Raw genomic sequence first — 19421 nt, 5'->3', positions numbered from 1 at the left:
CATGCAGAGTGGTGAGGAAGAAAGAATGTGCAAATAAAGCATAAGCTGTAAAGAATTAAACATTATAAGCTGTAAAGAATTAAACATTATGAACACCCATGTATTAGCAATAAAAAAAATTTCCTCTTAGCTGTATCATTTTTCTTCTGCTGTTCTAACACTCCTTTTTTCCCTGTAGTCATTAAAACCCCAACTCAAAGACAACAGCAAAGGGATCTGACTTCACTCCCTGTGGACACAGAGCTTATGTCCCTGTCATTTCAAGGCTGGGAAACTGTCTCATTTTTACTTTGACTGTTCCTTAACACACACTAACCATACCAAGGCTGAAACTAGAGCCAAACGTAGCAAGCTCTTTAGCCAAGAGGTAAAACCTTATAGTGTTTTAGTAGTATTAAGACAGAAGTTTTTTCTGTGTTAACCCCAGGTTTTGGCGTTTCCCACCTCCCCTTCTCCTGCCATCCCCAGCAAATTTACTGCTTCCTCTGCACAGCTTGCTTTCTTAAATCAGGACTAATTCTTTGTGGCTCTGGTGTCCACTCTGATAACCAGAGGGATGCTCATAAAGCAACACTGAGGAAAGAGCGGCAAGATACAGATTGCTGGAGCAGTACTGTAAACAGAGGTATCTGCTGCCATGTTGGCAAGGAAGCTAATTCAACTTCTGCCTATCCCACAAGGAGTCTCAAGTATCTGGAAATGAATGCCAGCCTCCAGAAACTGAGCAAGCAACATGTGTAGCATTGCAAAGGTCTCCAAAACACTTGCCACTATGAAGAAACAGCAGCAGAGAAGTCACTTTTATATGATGCTGCAACCCTGCCTTTCAGCATCAAGCCATTACTGTGATGAAAAAGTATGTTTTACTGTAATTACTGCTTATTTTCCCTGTCAGGGACTTTTGTGTTCATTTGCAGAGGATTTACTTGCTACTTGATACTTTTGCTTGAAAGCTTGCTGCTTTTTTGCAGCTATTCACTGAAATTTAAGAGACACCATTTAGCCCAAAAGAGGCACGCGAAGGCTGTCAGCCAGGTTTTCATCCTGTGCAGCCCACCACATAACCTGCACAGGTAGCAGCTCCCCGTGCCCAAGCATGGAGACCTTCTCGTGCAGGATTTTTTGGTGACCACATTAGTTAGAGCCAGAGGACCTGACAACAAACCTCACCAGTTCCTTAAATCCTGATCCCTGCAAAGTGATGACCTGCATGACTGCAACAAACTGAGTTTTAGGTTTGGCTGCAGTGCTGGGGAATGTGCAGTTGCCAGCTGTGGCCACCGTGCATAGGCTGCAGCTACAGAGCTGTGAAGAAAAAAGAAGACATCACCTGGCTAACCCTGGGGAGGCGATGCCACCGTGGCATGCCACTCAAGAAACAGATAGAAAGCTGAGAGTTGTGCTCCAGCAAGCACAGCCTGGGCATACATTAAAGTAGCAGGCATTTCAGGATGCCCAGGAAGAGGCTTAAAGCCTCCAGCTTCAAACTAGCCAGCAACTCTTTGCAAACCACCGCTGAGCCGCAGGGCACGGACATCACTGAGGTCACAGTGGGTGCCCACTGTGGCTGGAAGTGGAAGACAGATGCCATTACTGCCAAGATGCCTCCAAAAAGGCTGCTTTGAGAAGCAGCTGAGCAAGGTCCTCCCAGCCCCCCAGTAAATGACAAAAGCCCCACCATGCTGGTGCCCAGGGGAGCTGGCTGAGAAGCCCTGGTCAGCCATCCCCAGCACATCGTGTTTAAGAGCCACGCATCAGTGGCAGCTTCCTGGGAGAGGAAGCACACCGTGCTGGTTATCTAACTGTGTTTGCACAGAATTTCTGAGAGGGGAATGGAGACAAGTGGGGGGTGCAAATAATGATGCTGAGGGCAAGCAGCTTGCTTCCCCTGCAGGAGGAAAGCAAACAAAACAGAGCGTAAAAAGACGAGTGCTGCTGCAATGGCAGGGAGGGAAGACGAGAAAAAACAAAGTTCGCTTTTTGACAAAAAGTTTTAAAGCTAGTTTTTTAAGCCCTCCCTTGCTTTTACTTCAAAACTTCAGTAGGATTGTTTGGTCCCTGATTGAAAGGCTGGGTATGAAACACAGCCACAGCCAGCACTGACACCAACTTTATCTGTATTGGTTTTAATCCTCCTAATTCCTTCCCCCCATGCACATCACATTTTTTACTTGGTCAGAGTTCTGGTTTGTTTTCATGAAAAAAAAACCAAACCACCAAAAACACAACCCAAGAAACATATCTTTATAAGCAAGCTGTCTTTCAGGTGGGTTCTTGAAGCAAACTCAGGAAATGTGCCTTTTGTTCCCACCTCTTCCATCACCTTCCTCTTAAGTCTCGGAAAAAATGTTGCTTTTTCGGGTCCTCATTTGCAGAAGCCTCCTCCCAGACTGTGCCTCTGCTTTTGGGAGCAGGGTAGAGAGAGGCAGAGGACATGGCCCCCTGCCCTATGCCAGTGTGAACACCAGGGATACCTCCCAGGAATCCGCTGGCAACCACCGATGCGTTGTGATTTCCACAGGTCACGTCCTCACGCTAGACTCTATGTTGGGCAATTATACACAGAATTTACCTATTTCATGCTTAATTGCACAGGCACAAACTTTTGCTCCACCCCCAAAACAGCTATTACCTACCAACAGCACTTGGGTTACTACAGGCAGCTCTCCCAGTCCTGGCTTAACCCCCTAGGCTCAAATCTCAGTCACCATCTCAACCAGCCATCTCCTGGGAGAACCCACGAGCCCATCAGAAGAGAGAGGATGCTGTAATGCATGAAAGGCCAGCATCAGCCCTGGGCTGACTTGTGAGCTATGGGCTCCTGGGCTGTGAAATGCCGCCTCCAGAAGAGAAATGCAAGACCCACCCGCAGGCTGTTCTGATGACTGAACCTGAAAAAATGCTTTGTGCGGTAAACATTTGCCAGAAAGATGCATTTAATGGAAGTGGGCATTTTTTGTGCAGTGAGAACAACTGTTTAGCTAACTGAATGTATTTACTGGCAATCTTGAAGCTAGAACTGGAAGACAAGCTCCACAAAACCCCCTCTGAAATCTTCTCCTAAAAAGTCTGCCTGTGCCCCAAACACAGGGGTTTCTGAACCAGCTTTGATGAAACCACATTTCCTGACTGAGTATTTATTGTTCTGCCCCATTAGCCTGTAACATTCTCATTTACACACATATCCCTGGAAAGAAAAAGAAAGAAAGGGAAGGATTTAAAGTTTCAAAGAATGAGGGAAAACTTTCTCCACAAGTTGTTTTGGGAAGGCCCTTGAATTAAAAAATTGCAAGCAAAATAGCATTTTGACCTCCTCTCCTAGAGTCTCTTAATATTTCCTTATTACAAAGTATGAAGTCATCTTTTACAGGTCACTCTGATAAGAAGCTTAGTAGTTGCCAGTTTAAAAAAAGAAATGTTTGCAATAGTGCTGTCAAACTGTCTGGGGAGCTGCCTAATAAATTAGCATTTTTTTGCAGTTCTCCTATTCCGAGTTTTCCTTCTGGAGATTTACATCTAAAACAGGATCTCTGCGCTATTATCTTAGAGATATCCTCAAAATAACTGAGAGAGGAGAAAAAGCCTTAACAAAAACAGAAAAATCCACACTTAAGAGCTAAGCTTTTAAAAGTTTTCTTTTTTCCTTTAAATCCAGCACAGCTTCCTTTTCTCCCTATACCAAGGCTATTTAAGACATGAAATGATGTGTGAGAGAGAAGGTTTTGAGTAACAAATTTTCCAAATCCAATATGCTCAGTTTAAACTCTTTTTTTAAGCTGAATTTCAGTTGTGTGCAGGAGGAAATCGGGCAATAAAGAGCAGACACAAATGCAAGCCAGCACGATAGTGTTGGAGGGCTGTGAAACAAAAAGCTTTAGGGGCATTCTTCAGGGTAAATTATTTTAACTGCTTGTTTTTCAAAATGTGTTTTAGGATGTTCCATACACGGCTTGTTCCCTCCACATCCTCCAAAGCTCTCCCAGCGCCAGCTCGGTGAGCTCAACTTCCCTGTCCATGTCTGTGCCCAGCAGCCTGGAGGGGACCTGGGCAGGCTCCTGCCTGCCCCTCCACCCTGGGCTCCTAAGCCTGAACCTTGCTCCCCTGCTCACTCCCACTCTGCTCCCAAAAGCTCCTTAAGAGGCTGAACCTGTGCCTGAGTTCATGTTTGAGAGAGGAGAACCTGTATGTGAACCTAGGGACAATTTTTACTCTTTGCAGGGACTAATTCACATACAGATGTTGAGGGGAAAAATCAGTGTCTCCCCCAATTCAGAGGGCTCCCTGAACTGTGTCAAGCCTGGGTATTCTCCTGCTTCACTTCAACTTTTCTGTAACAAGTGTTTCTTTGGCATAAGAAACAGAAACGCTGCTGACCAGACGGCAAGGAGTTGCCACATGATGAAACTAGCGGCCACAAACCCTAAACTGAGGAGAAGGCAGGATGTGAGAAGAAAGCCACTTTGAATGAATTTGGGGAGCTGCATGGCAGGAAGATGCACTGCGGCACCATTTTGTGGCATGGCTACTTGGGGTGCAATGTGGGTCAGTGGAAGGAACCTTGCTCACTGTGGGGGTGCACGGGAGTTCACAAAACTGCAGTGAAGTCAGTAAGTACAGGACTGGGGGTGGGAGGATAGAGCGCAACCAAAAATACAACTGCCACTTGTAATTGTAGCTTCCTTAAACCTGATACAGCAGCAGCCAAATTTTAGAAACTACAGACCCTAAACAAATCACTGGATTGTGGCATTTTAACAAAGTAAACACATTTGCACCACTGGACACGGTTTATCTGCATTTTAGCACATTGCCAGGGAAAAGGCCTTCTCCCCAAGCGCAGTCTGCATCTGACAAGCGTTGACACCTTTAATCGTCACCTCCGTATTGTACTTTTTTTATGCTAGACAAAGCTTGCCAATGCAGAATTTGGGGGGAATGAAGAAAGATCAAGGCAAGAAGATATGCCAAAACTGTGGAGAGACAACAGACGGTCACAAAGATAAATCTCTGAGGCAGCTTTGAAATATAGAAAGAGGCAGAAAATTGAAGAAATAGAGCCTTATAGCATAGCTAAGTGACCAGTTCCTGAGACAGAGTGTTGGCTCTGAGCAGCCGGTGTCACCAGGATGCCAACCCAGAAATACAGGTCCTACGGGGATAGCTGTTTAAAGCTCACCACTTTCTACCTCTGAGCCAACAAAACTGCCCAACAAAAGCCCCATGTTCTATTTTCCTTTTTTTCTGGACATACATGACAAATCAGACCATTTCCAGACTGGTTTTCTTTGGATAACCCTGCATTCCCGTCCAGAGCTCTGTTCAAGTCGGCCAAGGGGGAAGCTGAGCTGTCATCAGCTTCGTTCGAAGCATCAGCATTTTCAGAAGGTACTTTGTGGCAAATGCGTGCATGAAATCACGGGCTCCCAAGGGACTTCTCCCCCATGCACCAGCCTGGGTGAAGCAGACCTGCCCACTGACTTGTGCAGCACTATTTGAAGTACAGGGCTAGAATACTGAAAGCGCTCCGATAGACAGATGCCTTTGGGAATTAACTGCTCTCTGATTTGCCTAATAACTCCTAGCCGAAGTGATTTTCTGGTTTACGTGTTACAGCTGGTGACAACAGTATGCCTACTTTTAAGTTAAGCTACCCATTTTTATAAGTATTCAGTCAAAGCCTTGTAACTTTACACTTGTAATTTTTGCTGACTAAGCTCATCCTATTGATTTTTATGCCTCAATTTCACCTATACCCACAGCCATGTAAAGAAAATAAACGTCGAGTTGTCCTTTCAGCTACATGAAAATGCTCTTCTACACGAGGGTTTTGGTATCGTAGAAGATCACAGGCAAAGATATTCTAGGTCCTTCATCTCAAGCTAAAGTGCCAGCGAGCAACACCCCCCCCAGAAGCCAGGGGAAGGCATGCCACTTCTCCTCAGGCAGTTTGGACCACTTTTCTTCCCCTTTAGGAGAACAGGCAATCCCTGTCTGATTAGCACAGTTGGCACGCACGTTAACTCCCTACTGCACTTTTAGCTCAATCCCAAAGATTCAATGAATACATTTTTATTTAAGTGCTCAATCACTTTCTTGCTGAGAGGACAGATTCCTTTGAAGTGGGAAACCCAAACTAAATAAACATATCCACAAGATCCAAGTCTCAAAATAGAAGCCATTGGGTTGCTAGACTAAGTTATTCTGAATGCAATTTTCTTAAGTGAATCTAATGCTTACGAAGGGCCGGAGTGACAGAGACACTAATCCCCAACTGCCTGGGCAGGAGCAGCATGCCGAGCAGCTGTGCTGCCTTCCCCCCAGCGTCCTGCAAGCAGGGACCAAACCCAACAGCCAGATGAGAACAGTCTTCACGCCAAACATGCCTTATGACCAAAACTAGCTTAGAGATAAATGCCTGCTAGCCAGGATTGGGGCAGTTGGGGAGTAAATGGGAGTCATTTATGCACAACTGGAGCACCACACAACGTGGCTCCCCTGCAGCAGTGGGAAAGACACTCGCTGAGGACAACCTGCCTCTACTAGGTCGAGGACCCACGGACCACCCGGCTCATGGCAACGTTCCCCTCAGACCAGCCACACGCTGGATCAGTGTCCATCCGCTCAAGAGCAACTCAGGAGATCACAGTGGGCTACATGATGCACAGATCTCAGGCTGCAAAATGTTCAGTGTCTGTGTTAAAGCAGGCTCTTGCACGTCTGTCTTCTTCTGAGACACAGTGTTTTACCACGAGCAAAAAAAAAAAAAAAATAAAAGCACATGCCTCTAATGGGGCTTCAGAAATATTACAGCAGCAGTAAAACACTTTTGTGTGGGTTATTTCCTTCCCGTATCAAGAGGAGTTTTCCCTAACTATAAACAGAAGTTAAGTACTCGGGAGGAGCCAGGCCTGTGGTACCCAGGCTTTTCAATGCCTGCAGCCATGCAGTGCTGCAAGTATCTGGAAAGTCTTTTCCTCTTTTGATGCCTGAACCTGTGGAGCTTCAGGCTTTCTTCTTGAGCCATATCCTCCCTGGCACTTGAAGCCGTAACAAGCTACTCTTATTAACATTTTTTCAGGGCTGGGATTAAGTTGGAGAAGGGGTGGCACAGCACCAAAACAACAGGAGCAATATTTTGTTTTTAAACCACCTTAAAATGTAAGCAGCAGCTCCACCATTTACAGTTCATATTGAATTAGCTCCTAGATATATAGAAAAAAAAGAGATTTAGAACATAAGCATACACACATAGTGATATACAAAAGCTCCAACTTTGATGATTTGTAATGGGTGGGGTTTTTGATTACGCCTCCATTGAAGCCACACACATGCAATGTCTGTCTCTGGACTGAGACATCAGGAGAACATTTTCTTTCCCCCTTGCCCATTACCAATTAGACAGATTTGCTAACTGCATCACCCTGACAAGGAGAAGGCAGCAAAAGCAGAAAGGCTGTTTTCTTTGCCAGTATGTGCCCAAGGACCATGCTAATGATGGACATATCATTACATAAGACTCTGCCTGGATCGTGCCATCTTATCACAACCAAACAGATCAAGCTTCAGACAAAGGCCAACCTAGAGGCATCACAGTAACTTCTTCTGCCCCCTTTCCCAAATGGGAGAATTCATTTCACTAAGGGGAAGAAAGAAAGCACTACCGAAACTCAGCCCACGACCATTCATGGCCCAGATTTGTGTTTCACAGAGACCTGGCTCGTATCTTAGACTGATCAGCTGTGACGCTTGAGTCAGAGCAGCTGACAGACACGTTTGCAGCAGTGAGGTCCTTCTATTAGTGCTGAGCAGATTCCTCTTCTCCCCCGGTACCGGCTTTTGGCACGACTCACCGAGCCTCTCAGCAAATAGCGCTAAAATTCCTCCCCGCGCAAACCTGAATAAACCCCAGCAAGTTCTGCTTCCATAGAGTCAGGAAGCTTTGTGCTCCTCTGCACCTGATTTCGAAATTATTTAAGGAGCTAATCAGCGTTATTTGACTTAATTGAGAAGACACGTTCTGCGCAGGGTGAAGCAGCAGAGGCTCAGTGCTGGGTGAAGAGCTCCAGCTTGTTGAGCCCCTTGGCTACCCGTGCAACCCGTTTCCTCAAGCACGGCTCTGGCGTTGCAGGGGAAGGAAGGAGACATCCGACAGGACCACAGCTGCCTACAGCTCTTGGAGTACCCTGCTCCAATGCCAACTTGAGAATTAGTGCAAAGCTTTCTGACGGGTGATACGGGAGCAGGAGCTGAGCCCCAACATCTGTGCTACAAAGCCCATTTCATGTTGGGCCAGGGAGCTTTCAGCCGGCCACGGCTCCCAGCAAGTGCCTACAATGTCACAGTCAGCAGAAGTGAACTCTCAGGAAAAGACAGTATCATGAAAAATCAGGTTTGTGTCCTTATGCAGCCCCTGTACATTCCTCTTGGGGTCCCAAAAATTCTCCACATGCAAATGAACCAGCCTGCTTTCAGAGGGACAGCAAGATGCAGCTAGGGAAACAAAACCCTCTTACTGCAGATCTGTAGCCAGTCATTCTTGCTATTTCTACTCTCATCCATCCTCCTGTCCTTATGATCTGTACAATTTCTCCTGGGACGTTAGCTCTTCAAGACAGGAGCTATCTCCATACTCTTTGGCATGAAGAAGCACACAAGAAAGATCCAAAACTTGGGCAGGGTAGGGGGGGTCTTCTGTATAAATGTTGTTCCTTGCGTTCAAACCCTCTTAGCAGAATTCATAATTTTCAAATGGATATGTGTGTTTTGCGAGTGGCTGCAAGGTTGTATCTTCCAACCTATTTAAAACCTCCAGCTGCTACAAAGAGACAGTTTAGCCACCAAGAAATAAACCCAGACCTGAAGAACAGATAAGAACAGACAACAGAGAGGCTGCAGAAATCCTCTATCTTCCCAGGAAGATTAATTCATTGGGATTGATTAAGATTAAACAGGAAGTTTAATTCATTGGGAAAAGGAGAGGAATAAAGACAAAATTATTTTCTGGATGAATTTAAGACACAGAGAAATTATTCTTCTTCAGTCACCTCCTTTGCCCCCATGTTCCCATCACACAGATGAGAAAGGTTTGCTACCTCAAAACTAGTCTTGTTAACGAAAAAAAAAACACAAACACACATGTTAGAAAACAAACAGCTGTCTCCATCTCCCATCTTCAGTACCCTCACAACGCTGAGAAACCAAAAGATATCTCGAGCACACAGGATGCACATTCACCAGGTGTTACTGCGGTTTTAGTACCATCACGTGCCACTTCTCCTGCAGCCACCCAAACCAACTGCTTTGCTTTTTCACTTACACAGCTATCTGATAAGAATAGGTACTGCGACACAAGGCTTGTACCTGAACTTAAATTAACACTCTCCTGCTCCTACAAATACAACTTGCAAAAGGCAAATCAGTTGCCAGTAAAAGAAACAATTTTTTTTAAATTAAATTTAAAAAAAAAAAGAAAAAGAAAAAGAGGAGGAGAATGGGGAAGATGAGACCACTCTAACAATAGCAGATTTTGGAAGACTTTAAATCCTCCTCACACACCCTCACCCAAAAGCTGCACTGAAATTACACTTCAGTTTCCTTCTTTTAAGGCTTATTAGACATGTTGTGTCTGACTATAGATTTATAATTTTTTTTTTACAAATTTTACAAAGCAAGAATGTAAAGTGTTTGCCTTTTTTTTTAAAAAAAAAAAGGGGCATTATTTTCCTACATATACTGGTGAAAGTAACTTTCTTCCCATTCCATGAAAGCTTTGCTCTCTCTGCCCTGGCATAGGGAGCCGAGGCCGCCTGCCTCAGAGATGGTCCCTGTCCTGGGTCTGGCCGTGTTTCCCCGGGGGTGCATCCCCCGGGCAGTTTGCAGGCAGCCTGGTCCTTCCAAAGCAGGAATAAGATTCAGCGCCCCAGGGCGGCTTTTTAATCCTGCCTAACACCTCCAGGCAACAGATGCATCAACAAGAAGCGGCTTTGTCATGCAAATAGAAGGGCGCAGGTACACACCCCAGGGCTGCTCTATGCACAAATGGCCGGGACTGACACCCCAGGAGAGACCTCCACCTCCAGACCTTGCTGATCTCGACCGCCTCTTGCCACCCAGCCCTGGCACGTCCCCCCAAAAAGGGGAGAAAGAGCAAACCTGCGGGGCAGTGGTTGGGACCCCGCAAAGGTGGACAGGCAGCATCGTGCAGCGCTGGAGCTGTGGTTCGCCATGAAGCAGGCAAGCGTGTCACCTCCTGGATGCGGCGTTTTGATCTCGCGTGCATTAAAACCCAGCTGTCAGCTAGGAGACTAGCAAAGATTACAGTTCAATTAAACAAAAAAATTATTTAATAACTCAAGCGTGTAGCCTTGTGGTTAAACTGAAAGAACTCCAGGCTTCTGTCAACATTGCAGCCCTGCAACGGCACTATTTTACTGAAACAGTGGTGCTGCTCTAACATGCAAGAGCAACACTGAACTAAATTAGCCCCTCAGATGTTCGGCAGGCACCTTTAGAAAGCAGACCCGCTTCCCCACCCTCCCCTCAAACGTACCCTTGTAGGACAGTTTCTTAACCTCTGCGAGAAGCCAATATTCTGGGAGCATCAATGCCAGATCAGTAAAAAGCAGCAGCCACACGGCATGCATATGCAGAGAAAATCTTCAGTGAATAATTTAACTGGATTTTGTTATTCGAACCCTTGAACCAACACCAGGGACATTCTCACAAAGGTAACATGGGAATGAGTGGGTAAAAAAATGGTCTGAAGTTTCCCAGTCCTCAAAGGGGCAGGTTTGAGTCTTGGTGCCCTCTTGAGAAGCTGCATCCTTTTCCCCACAATACATCCGAACTGAAGTTTTCTGTAAAGCAGCCTTTACAACAACAAATTTCAACAGACTGTGGTCAATGTGCTTCACCCTAAATGGCTGTAGGTCTCTGAACTGTAATTTACACACAAAAGTCCCAGAGCTATAGAAAGAAATATATTGCATGAGGTTTTGTATCTTTCAAACGCAAATGGTGACATATAAAAAGGGCAGATCCATGTGTTTCCCAGTGCCCAACCACCCTGTCACTCTGAATCCAAACATCCACTAATTTAACATGCTTTGCTACTGTCAAATTACCAAAACAGATTAGGCCCCCTCTTTTTTGTTTTTGAAGTCAAAAGCCATAACCCTGAAGAAAAATCAAGAACATTGGAGAGCAAAATAATGCCAGTTGTTTTGACGCAGACTGCCAAGTAAAAATCTAAGAGCCAGTAAGGCAGGAAACTGCTTTATCACAGGGAAGTAACAGCACCTAACTTCTCATATCACAGCACACACAACTGCAGTGGTGTTCTTTCAGTGGGATGGCCACAAGCAAATTTGCTTCCCGCTCCACTCTGGTTATACTAATATAATTTCCACAGTTCGTTTTAACATTGCCTCCCTATCACTCTGTATGTATACCAAGAGGTTTACAAAAATAAATGGGAATTGACTATCCAAAATTAAAAGTAGAACAAAAGTGCATCTACCCCAATGGAGCCTGAAGGGCCAACCTGAAAGAATCAGTGCCTGACACAACATAAAGGAAAGCTGCAACTACTGCATCACGGTTGACATTAATTCCTAAACGACCATTTCACAATTTGTGGCTGAAGATACAGAGTATGTTTCAAAGCAATACTGCCAGAAACATAAAGCCTTCACGCAGAGCAGATGATGGCAGAAATAAATATCAATCAGCAAAGAGCAATGCCATATCTGAAGGAAAAAAAATTAAAATCCCATCTTTTCATCTTACTAACAAGCAACTTTAGCAGTTCTGCTTCCGGCCCTTAATTTTTCTCAACAGATGAAGAGTTAAAGCCAGAAAATTCACATCTGTCCCAGTCACTACAAAGACGGCATTTACATCATTCTGCCATATATTATCCTACAGTCATAAACCAGGGCTCCCCCCCCAAAGCCCCCAGCCCTGTTCAAAGGATGTCAGACACCACAGACGTTAATCTCGGCTTTTCCACTGTGATCACAACCAACACCTCCAAGAGCTCTCAAACTCCACTGGACGGAGGCTCTGAACAGCAGAAGCGCAACCTTCACCGTAACTGAAGCTACCCAAAAAACCCCAGCATGAACAGGCACTGCAGACTGAAACAGGAGGAAACCCAGCTCGCCAAAACCAGTCTTTGGAAGAGATAACTCACTGTTCTGGGGATGGGTGGCGACAGAGATCCGTTAGGCATGTACGGGTCGTTATTCATATTTGGCATCATGATATACCCAGAATAACCAGAGTATGATGGTCCCTTGCTGTATAAGCCACTGTCTGGATGCTTTCCTACGGAAGAGGAAACAATGATTACATTATTCCCCACATACACATTTCTTGTAAATTAGAGCACTTAAACAGGTACTGTGCATTCATAAAAATGTTCTGCATGCAAACATTTCCTTACTCATGGAAATGACCTCTGACAGAAAGCAGTCCGCTGCAATTTGTAATAACATTTTTTTAAGAAAAGTTAATTCTTAAAGCAGCAAGTACTCTCAGTGAGTTTATCCTTAAAATACAGAATAGCCTTGGAGTAACCAATTTATTTTGCTAGTCCCTGCTCAAGTCAAGGCAGAAACATCAGCAATGACCTCACATTTCTTGAGTAGCAGTTTTCCCCCATTTTATACATCCCTCTAGGATTTGTGGATTCAAAAGTATTGCCAGTATGGGTTTCCAACACCATTGTTAGGAAAGGGAGGAACAGGGCAGTGATAACTAGATATAATCATTTCCTTCTCTCGCTGAGCAGCAAACAATTCATTCTGGCCACGCTCACCAGGAACAATTAGAGGGCAGGGGCTGGCTTGGAAGGAGACCCTAACAATTTGGGGTGGGTGGGGGGTGGGGGGGTGATGTTGGACACACATGGCGTTACAGTCAAGAGGGAAGGCAAGTGAGGGAGGCTATTTTGTAGCAAAATAAAGAATATGGGTCCAGGTCCTGCAAAGAGAGGTGAACAGGTCTTCCACCCATATGACTGTTGACAATGACACTACTCAAAGGTGAGGTTTTAAGAGAATGCAAGGCTGAAAAGAAAACTATAAAGAGCTGACCTCCTTCCCCCCACTGCCAAAACGCTACGAGCATGAATATTATTATTGCTTTTAGGCTGTATAATGACCAATTTGGAGCAAGATTGCCACAGAGCCCCAGAAAGCACCAGGACTGAACTGTGTCTGTCTTTATACGGAATTTATGATCTGGTTTAGTTTGTGATGATAAGCATTTCATTTTAAACATAATCTTCCATTCCTCACAGCACACATTCTTTGTACGGGTGTCCAGCTTCCTAAGAGATATTCAACGGACTCTGTTATTTCCTCTGTCCTCTTCAATCAAAATTAACCAGCTGGCATATTAAAAAAAGTAAGAGGTCTGTTCATGCTTAGATTTGGAAGAGGAGATTTAAGTGACAGGCTTTGGCTATGGGGAAAGAAGCACAGAGTTTCTGAACACACACAACACTCAGCTGCGCTATATCAGTGAAGAGATAGATGTGTTTAAGCTGATATCCTAAAAATAGTTATTTCTTCAGTGAAGATCCATTTGGCCTACTTATCAGTTTCTAAACAACCGAAATACCATTTGGTCACTCAAGATAAACGTGCTGCACATTCACGTCCTTTTTAAATGCGATTTGAAAGCACGCTGGCATCCCCCTTCTCCAAAAGGTACTAAATTTATGTTTCCCAAAAGATACCAAGCTCCAGTTTGAGGACCGTGCAGAAGGTCACAGAGAGACTAAGAGGGGCAATATCACAAGACAGGACCGTGTGCTTCTCACCTTCCTCGGGGTGCTCTCTGCCTTTATCATGGTAGGAATCCTGTGCTTGAGTCTGCCTGGAAACCTGACCGCAAGGAATCCACCATCAGAAAAGGAAGAAGAAAAAGAAGAAAAGTCATTGTATGGATGCTTATTTATCGATCACAGCGCTACAGATTATTGTAGAAAGAAAAAAGTTAGGGCAAGAGATAAGCATCTTTCTTTTCCCTCTTAAGTCGCTTGGAAGGCAACTGTACCAGAAACGTTTGTGTAAACGATCGTTTTATGACAGTGTTAATAACTGTGGGGCTTTGCACAGAGTTTCTAGCAGAAACGCCCTACATTTAACGAAAGGGGCTTATTTCTGGAAAATATTTGGAGCTTCGGCAGTCAAAACACTCTTGGTAAAAAGATACCAAAAATAATAATGAAAATCAGGTTGCCCTCATTACCAGATCTTTAGAAGAAAAAAAAAAAAAAAAAGGAATAAAAGAAAAAAGCAGGTTCCCCGCTCGCCCTGAAGTTGTTTTAGCATCGGGAATTTCTTCCCAAACAGTTTTATGTAAATCCCTTAAGGAGTTTACAGTTAATGCTCCGATCCCGCGGATTTTACCGAGGAAATTTCATGGCTGCTCGAGGTCTCACACCACCGCGCCGTCGGGGGACTCGCAGGAACTTTCTCGTCCCGGGCCGAAGCGCGGAGGGGGCCGCCCCCACCCCCCCACCCCCCCCTCCGCCCATTCCCGGGCGCGGAGGGGCGCGGAGCCCGCCCGGCTTTGCCCGCCGCTCCTCTGGAATCGGGAGTTGGGGTGGGATGATTTTTTTTTTTTTAGAGGAAATTTGGAAAATAGGAGTTTCTCCGGTGACCCGCCGAAGCTCCCGCCGTCCCTCCCTCCCGGCGGCGGCGTCCGGGTCCCGCCGCATCCCGTGCCCCCGCGGTCGCTCCGCGCTGCCCCGCGGAATCCCCGCGGCCGCGCACCTCGTGCCCGTTGGCGCCGGGGGCGATCTCGGACTCGTTGACGAGGGAGGACTTGATGTCGGCCAGGTCGCCCTCCTCCTCGGGATGGCTGATCTCGGCAAAGATCTTCTCCTTCTGGGGGTCCCCCTCGTCCTTGAAGGGGATCATCTCGTCGGTGGCGCAGAGCTCCGGGTCCCCCCCACCGCCCCCGGCCCCCGGCAGCTGCGGCATCCTCACGGCAGCGCGGCGTCTGCTGCGGCCGCCGGCCCGCCGCGGGAAGGGGAGCGGGAGCGGGAGGAGCAGCGGGGGGAGGAGGAGGAGGAGGAGGAGGAGGAGGAGGGAGGAGGAGAGAGGAGGAGAAGGAGGAGAGAAGGAAAAATCCCGTGAAGTCCTCGGGGTTGTTCTCGGCAGCTGGAGACCCCCGCCCGCCCGCCCCCTCGGGGCCGAGGTACCCCCGCTCCCGCACGGCCCCGGCCCCGCGGGGAGCCTCGCCCCGCCGTGCCGCACGGCCGGAATAAGTCGAAATACACACCCGCCTGTGTCCCGCCCGCCCCTGGGGACCGCGCCGGGGACCGCCCCCTGGGAGCCCCGTCCCCCCCCCATCCACCCCCCCGGGCCCGGGCTCACCCTGGGGGTGAGGGGACGCGGAGGGGAGCGGCGCCCGCCCGAGTTTCGCCTCCGAGTGAAGTTGCCGCCGCCCGGGCGGGCCCGAATTAAAACGGCGGGGGGGGGGGGCGGGCAGGGGGAGGGGGCGCCCCGGGGGACGGGGACAGCGCTGCCCGCGGCGAGCACCCACCGGGCCTTTGTCCGCCGGTTCGCCCGCGGCTCCGGGCACGGCTGGGCTGGGCTCGGCGGCACCGCGGGGGGCGGGGGGCGAGGAAGAAACAGCCCCGGGAGGGAGGGAGGGAGGGAGGGAGGGAAGGAGGGAGCGGGCGGGGAGGCGCCCCCCCGCTTCCCTCCGCGCCCGCGGGCAGGAAAAAAAGTTGCCGCCGCGGCGCCTCCGCGCCTGCGGCCGCCTCCGCGCCCGGCGCGGGGCCGCCTGCCGCAGCCGGCGGGCGCGGCGCCCCGCGGGGGGCGGCGGTGGGGCGCGGGGCGGCGGCGAAACTTCAGCATCGCGCCCGCCCGCCCTCCCCTGCCGGCCGCCCGCCCTCCCTGTCGCCCTCCCTCCGTCCCTCCGCCGTCGGGGCGGGGCGGGGGCGGCGGAGATGAAAGGAGCCGCCGCCGTGACTGACACCGCGCCCAGGGCGGGGGGGCGGGGGCGCCGGGGCCGGCGGCTCGTGGGGGAGCGGGTGCGGGGCCGCCCCGGGGCAGCTTTGCCCAGGCCGCCGCGCAGCCTCTGCCTGTGTGCGTGTCTACATGTACACGCGGGGGGGGGTGTGCGTGTGCCGCGCCGGGGGGGCTGCGCCGGGGCGCGCAGCTCCTCTCCCTCCCCAGCCAGACACCCTCCAAGGAGGGCGCAGGCTCGCCGCACCCCCGGACAGCAGACCGGCTTTTTTTGGGCTGCTTTGTTGAGATTTCCCGTTTCGGGGGGCGGGGGTGTGTGTGTATGTTCTCGCTGTGGACACATGGCGCTGCGCGGGTAGGGGGGAGCGGGCGGAGTGTGCGAGGATTTGCGCGTCGGACGAAGGGCGGAATTAACGCGTTGCTATTAAACCCAGCAAGTGCCCGGCAGAAACGTGTAGTAGCCCCCAAGCAAGGGAGAAAAAGCGCTGAGGTGAGGTCGCCCCGGTTTCAGGGCAGTAAATGGAACCAGAGCGGTAACGGAGGTTCACCTCTCCGCCCCGTCGGTGGCCCTCAGCCGCCGCGCTGCGCCGTTCGCTCCCGGCATCACCCCGCTGCGGGGTACATTAAAAAAAAAAAAAAAAATCATCCAAACAAAAGCAGGCGCTGCGTTTGGGAAACGTCAGGACCCGCAAGTTATTTTCTTTTGCGAACGCGACGGGCGCACGTTTTGCAGGAAACAACTTCCCCTGATTTTGGCATCGGAAAAGCGCGCGTCGTGCTTTGCACATGCCCCGCGAGGTTGCTAAACCTTCCAGCGCCGGGAGCCGCCGGAACGGGCACATGGGGATGCTCAATCCGTTTTCAGCAGATGATGCTGGGCTCGGCGCGGCGTGAGGAGCGGCCGGCGCGGCGGCACTGCCGGCTGGGACACGGGTGGGCTGAGCCCACGCCGCCGCCCCTGCCTCGGCATCGCCGCCCGCCAACGAGTAATTAAAATCCAGCTGAGAAACGAGACCCGCCAAACCCCGAGAGAGGGAGCAGGTAGCGGGGAACGGGGGACGAACTCGTCAAGTTGAACAAGTGCGTAAAATAAATAATCGAGAAAGAAAAATATTATAAAGGTAAACCCCGGGAAGGGGCTTAATTGTGAAACGCTTCCCGGCCGGAGGGAAAGCCCCTCTCTCCCGAAGGCGGCTGGAGAGGCGGTTGGGAAGCGGTTGTTTGGGTAAAAAAAAACGGCAACTCGGGGATGGTTTGTGCGCGGAGCTGCTGCCGCGTCCCTCCCGCCCCTCTTCCCTTCCCCGGCGCTCGGCGGGCACCGGGCCCCCGGGCCGGGGGAAGGTGTCTCGGGCCGGTCCCTTTCGCCTCCCCGCTCCCCCTCCGCCCCGCGGGGAGCGCCCAAGCTTTGCAGCCCGCTGCCCCCGACGGGGCGGCCCGGCCCGGGAGCAGGCGCGGGTCCCCGCCAGAGGAGCCGACAGCGCGGCCACCCGTCTCTGTCAGTACCGGGCCCCTCTGGAAAAGCCGCCGCCTCCCGCCCCTCCGCTGTCCCGGGGTCTCCCCCTTCATGTGGGCTGGAGTTTTTCCCGGATCGGTTTTTGGTGGAAGGATTTTGAAGGCAGCAAAGGGCCGGGGTGGGGGCGGCGGGGAGGTGGAGACCGTAATGATTTATGACAAGAGGATAAACTCAGGAAACCTCAACTCCAACGCCAGATTTGACTGGAGACAGCACAAAGCTGTCGCTTTACTCGTAGTTCGTGGGGAAGGGGGCACGGCCGCGGAGGGGGGGGGATGGGGGGGGCACGGGCTGGGGTTGGGGGGACGCCCCGCCGTGCCCCCGCCCGCCCCCGGCGGGACCGCGCCTCCGGGGCCGCGCCCGCCACCGTGCCCGCTGCCTGCCGGTACCGGCTCCGCACCGGCTGCCACGCGGTTTAAGTGCTTTACCGGGGTTTATTTTTTATGTTTTAGTGTGGTTTTTTTATTTTAGTTTTAGCGTGGATTTGTATTTTCGCGTGGAGTTGTGTTTTTTTCTTTTTTGGACGTTTTTGCATTTTAGCTTTTTTTGGTCGTTTGAGCGGGTTTTGGCGTTTTAGAGGGATTTTTGGTTGGTTAGTTGGGATTTTTTTGCGTTTCAACGTTGAGGGGGTCCGCACTTCGAGCACTCCCCAACTGCCAGCCCGGCTCCCCCGTCCCCGGGGGACGACGACGACCAGGGAGGGGAAACCCGCCGTCGGTCCCGGGCCGGGCCGAGCACCAGCGGTCGGGGCAGCGGGACGACCCCCGCAGAGTTTCAGCGGGTCTGAGGGGGAGAGGGGGGCAACCGGGGTGCCAAGGACGCCCCCCCCGGGGGCAATAAGCGGGGCGGGGGGACGTGGACACTACACCCTGGCGTGCGAAGCGCCGTCGGCCGCCGGCGCCCCTATATAGGGGAGGGCGGGAGCGGGGCGGGGCGGCGGCGCCTTTGATGTCCCGCCGGCGGCCGCTTTCATCCCCCCCCGGGCCCCCCCGGCCCTTTGTGTGACTAAATTTGGCAGGAGCATGGAGGCGCGCCAGGGCGCCCACGTGTGCGCCGAGCTCCCAGCTGAGCGGGCGAGGGTTTTCTTCCGGGTAAGGAGACAGCGGGGGAGATCAAAGAGTTTAGGGAGCTGGAGCCGAAATGTGCAGTGGAAATAAAGTAAAATAAAAAATAAAAAATACCAAAAGAAAAGAAAAAAAAAATCATCCGGCCTGGACGTACGCCAGCCCGGAGGCATGGGGGAGAGGGGGGAGCGCTGCGCACATGGTGGGGAGGGATGGGCGGGGAGAAGCTGGTTGTCTCCGGGAGGGAAAAAATATTTTAAAATACATATATATATATATATATATATATATATATATATATTTTTGCAAGGGGAGTTGCAGTTATTTTCTGAGGATAAAAAAACGAAAAACCAACAAACCCAAACCCCAACCTTTTTGTTTAAAACCACTGAGCTGTGGAGCCAAGTGGGTTCCGCCTGGAAGAGCCGCCCGACGGCGGGTCCCTGTGCCCCTCCAGGCCGGGAATGCGCGGCCCCGGGGGAAAACGCTTTTATATTGACCAACACGCGAGCTAACTGAGGCAAAAAGGTCCCCCTCATCCCTCACCCCGTCCGAGAGGCCAGTGCCGGTTTGGAGGGAGTCTTTCTAGGCAAACCCTCCGCGGGCTTTTCTCTCTCAGAGGGGAAATGTCGGGGGTGGCCCCCGAGGGGGTGGGTGCACTGGGTGGGCGGGAGCCCTTTGCGGCGCCCACGCTGTGCCCTGCGGCTCCCCGAGGGGACAGGCGTGCACCCCCCTGCTGAGGTGCACCACCACACTTTATGAGCCGTGAGGTGCATGGGTGGCAGAGCTGGGGTGTGGGAGGGGAGCCGAGGGGGGGGCACCCAGCCTGCCCCAGGCCCGTGGGGACGGCCACCC

The 19421-nt window shown here is 50.5% G+C and overlaps 1 protein-coding gene across 4 annotated transcripts in view; it reads right to left on the bottom strand.

The window, feature by feature from the left end:
* Nucleotides 1-14996, bottom strand: part of LEF1 (lymphoid enhancer binding factor 1) — a 68703-nt gene extending 53707 nt beyond the window's left edge. For all 4 annotated transcript variants that reach the window (XM_074905466.1, XM_074905468.1, XM_074905467.1 and 1 more), the window contains exons 1-3: nt 14787-14996; nt 13829-13892; nt 12194-12327 (exon numbers count right to left, since the gene is read on the bottom strand). In XM_074905466.1, coding sequence (XP_074761567.1) covers nt 12194-12327; nt 13829-13892; nt 14787-14996 — 408 coding nt within the window. The remainder of the gene's footprint in view (nt 1-12193; nt 12328-13828; nt 13893-14786) is intronic.
* Between the last annotated feature and the right edge of the window lie 4425 nt (nt 14997-19421).

The sequence above is a fragment of the Athene noctua genome, chromosome 4, assembly GCF_965140245.1.
Source record: "Athene noctua chromosome 4, bAthNoc1.hap1.1, whole genome shotgun sequence".
In the NCBI taxonomy this organism is placed as follows: Eukaryota; Metazoa; Chordata; class Aves; order Strigiformes; family Strigidae; genus Athene; species Athene noctua.
Note: the sequence above shows the minus strand (reverse complement) of the source record. Positions and strands in the feature narration are given on the sequence as shown.